At 40.1% G+C, this 1939-nt stretch overlaps 1 protein-coding gene across 1 annotated transcript in view; it reads left to right on the forward strand.

The window, feature by feature from the left end:
• The window catches only part of LOC113941814 (ribosomal oxygenase 2-like), a 2872-nt gene extending 1428 nt beyond the window's left edge, over positions 1 to 1444 (forward strand). Inside the window, 2 exon segments of the mRNA XM_027632953.1 lie at positions 104 to 223; positions 1220 to 1444. Coding sequence (XP_027488754.1) covers positions 104 to 223; positions 1220 to 1354 — 255 coding nt within the window. The 3' untranslated portion in view covers positions 1355 to 1444.
• The last annotated feature ends 495 nt before the right edge of the window (positions 1445 to 1939 follow it).

Consider the following 1939-nt stretch of genomic DNA (forward strand, 5'->3'; position numbering starts at 1 on the left):
CCTCTGTGTCCCTGATGGGATCATTCTTCCCAAGCCATGGGGAGGATGTGGGCTGGGCTTGGCTGAGCTCTTCAGCAAGTAACAGCATCTTTTTTTTTTACAGGAGGAGCTGTGGAAGATTCAGGAGAAGCTGGAGTGCTACTTTGGGTCTCTGGTGGGGTCCAATGTTTACATCACTCCCCAGGGATCCCAGGGCCTTCCTCCTCCCTATGATGATGTTGAGGTAGGACAGCACAACCTTGCCTGTGAAACTGTGCATGGGCTTTTGCTGATGGCAGTGTTTGCTGGTGTGTGTGTGCTTCTAACCCTCCCCCCCACTAAACATTATAGGAAAATGTTTTTTTTTTTAATTTGTGTTTCCTTGTAGTCGTTTTTCTTACATATTTTTGCTGAAAATTTACTAATAGTAATATCTAATCATAATATCATGTAAACTGGGTTTTCCAGACCTGGTATTTCCATTAGATAAAAAGAGAAGTTTGTTTTCACAGCTGCAGAAGCTTTCTAGCACCTGTTTTTTCATTTTCACTTCATTCAGGCCCCAAGAATTTACAAGTCCTTTTTCCTTTCCTAAGTACTTGCTCTTTCTTCAGCTGGACTGTAACAGCAGACTGGTTGTGCTTGTTGGTCCTACTGTTTTTAAGAAGTTACTGATATGATGAATTCCTGTGGTCCAAATGCATTTTAAATCAGCTTCTAAAGGAAACATACAAATATACACTGTGTTATAAAGAAAAAATGGACTATCTCACTTAAACCAAATCAAAAAATCCAATCCTTATATGTATATTTTGCTTTTTAATATTTTCATTTCCATTAAATACACCTGGAGTTTCATTTTCCTTATACTTGTTATTCAGCAGCCTCACATCCAGCATTTCTAACTCATGCCATCTCCCCTCATTGGGCACCCTATAGAGGTTTCTGATGCTCTGTTGGGGATAAGCCTCTTTCACCTGAAATTTTAGATATTTGTGTGGCAGATGTTCCTTTTGGGTTAGTTCTCTAGCACTTACTTAAGTGACTGGAGAGAAACAGGGATTTCCAAATGCCTGCCTTAGGATAAAACAGATCCCACTTCACAACTCCTCTGTCTGTTGTCTCTAAATAGAGACCAAAAAAATTAGTTCAAATTTCAATTTCTCTGAATTGTAGCTGTCTAAAACTTAATGTGAAAGGAATGACTTCCTGATGGATTTGGATTGATGGTCTTTTGCAGGTGTTTATCCTTCAGCTGGAAGGCGAGAAACACTGGCGGCTCTAGAAACCAACGGTGCCTTTAGCTCGGGAATATAATGTGGAATCAGAAGATAGGATTGGGAATCCCACACATGAGTTCATATTAAAGGTATGAGAATTTCATTGCCTTAGGTGGTCTGGGCTGTGATTGCCAGAAAAGTTCAAAGTGGTCCATTTCTTGAAGACAGTGATTGTGGCTGTGAAACTGAGGGGAGGGTTTGCACACTGCAAGCACGAGACATTTGGGTGAGAGTTGTCTATATCCTTTTTTAAAGGTATCCTTTGCTTCTAGTATTTAAAGAATGGGCCAAACCCCCCAGTTCTTTCTGTAAATTGACTAGTACTCTCCAGGTTGGGCACCCTGACTCCTAGGTCATGTTTGTGGAGTTGTGTGCAGAAAAAACACTGGTTTTGTGTATGGTTATAAAACATTTTTATGCTTTTACATGCTGCCTGTAATCACTCAGGCTAATCCTTCTGTGCACTGAGACTTACTGCTGCACTGAACATTGTCACTGTTCTGGTGAATGAGATTGAAATATTTATCCTTGGCTGATAAAGAAAAGCATGAACCAAACCCCATATAAACTTGCTGTATTAATTGCTCTTCCTTTTTCCAAACCTGAAATTCAAGTGTTTGGTTGGTGGTTGAGTTTTGGAATAAAAGGAACATTTCATGAAGATTACTGAGTGTCAGCAG

Source organism: Corapipo altera, unplaced genomic scaffold (assembly GCF_003945725.1).
Source record: "Corapipo altera isolate COAL_440 unplaced genomic scaffold, ASM394572v1 61171, whole genome shotgun sequence".
Taxonomy (NCBI): domain Eukaryota; kingdom Metazoa; phylum Chordata; class Aves; order Passeriformes; family Pipridae; genus Corapipo; species Corapipo altera.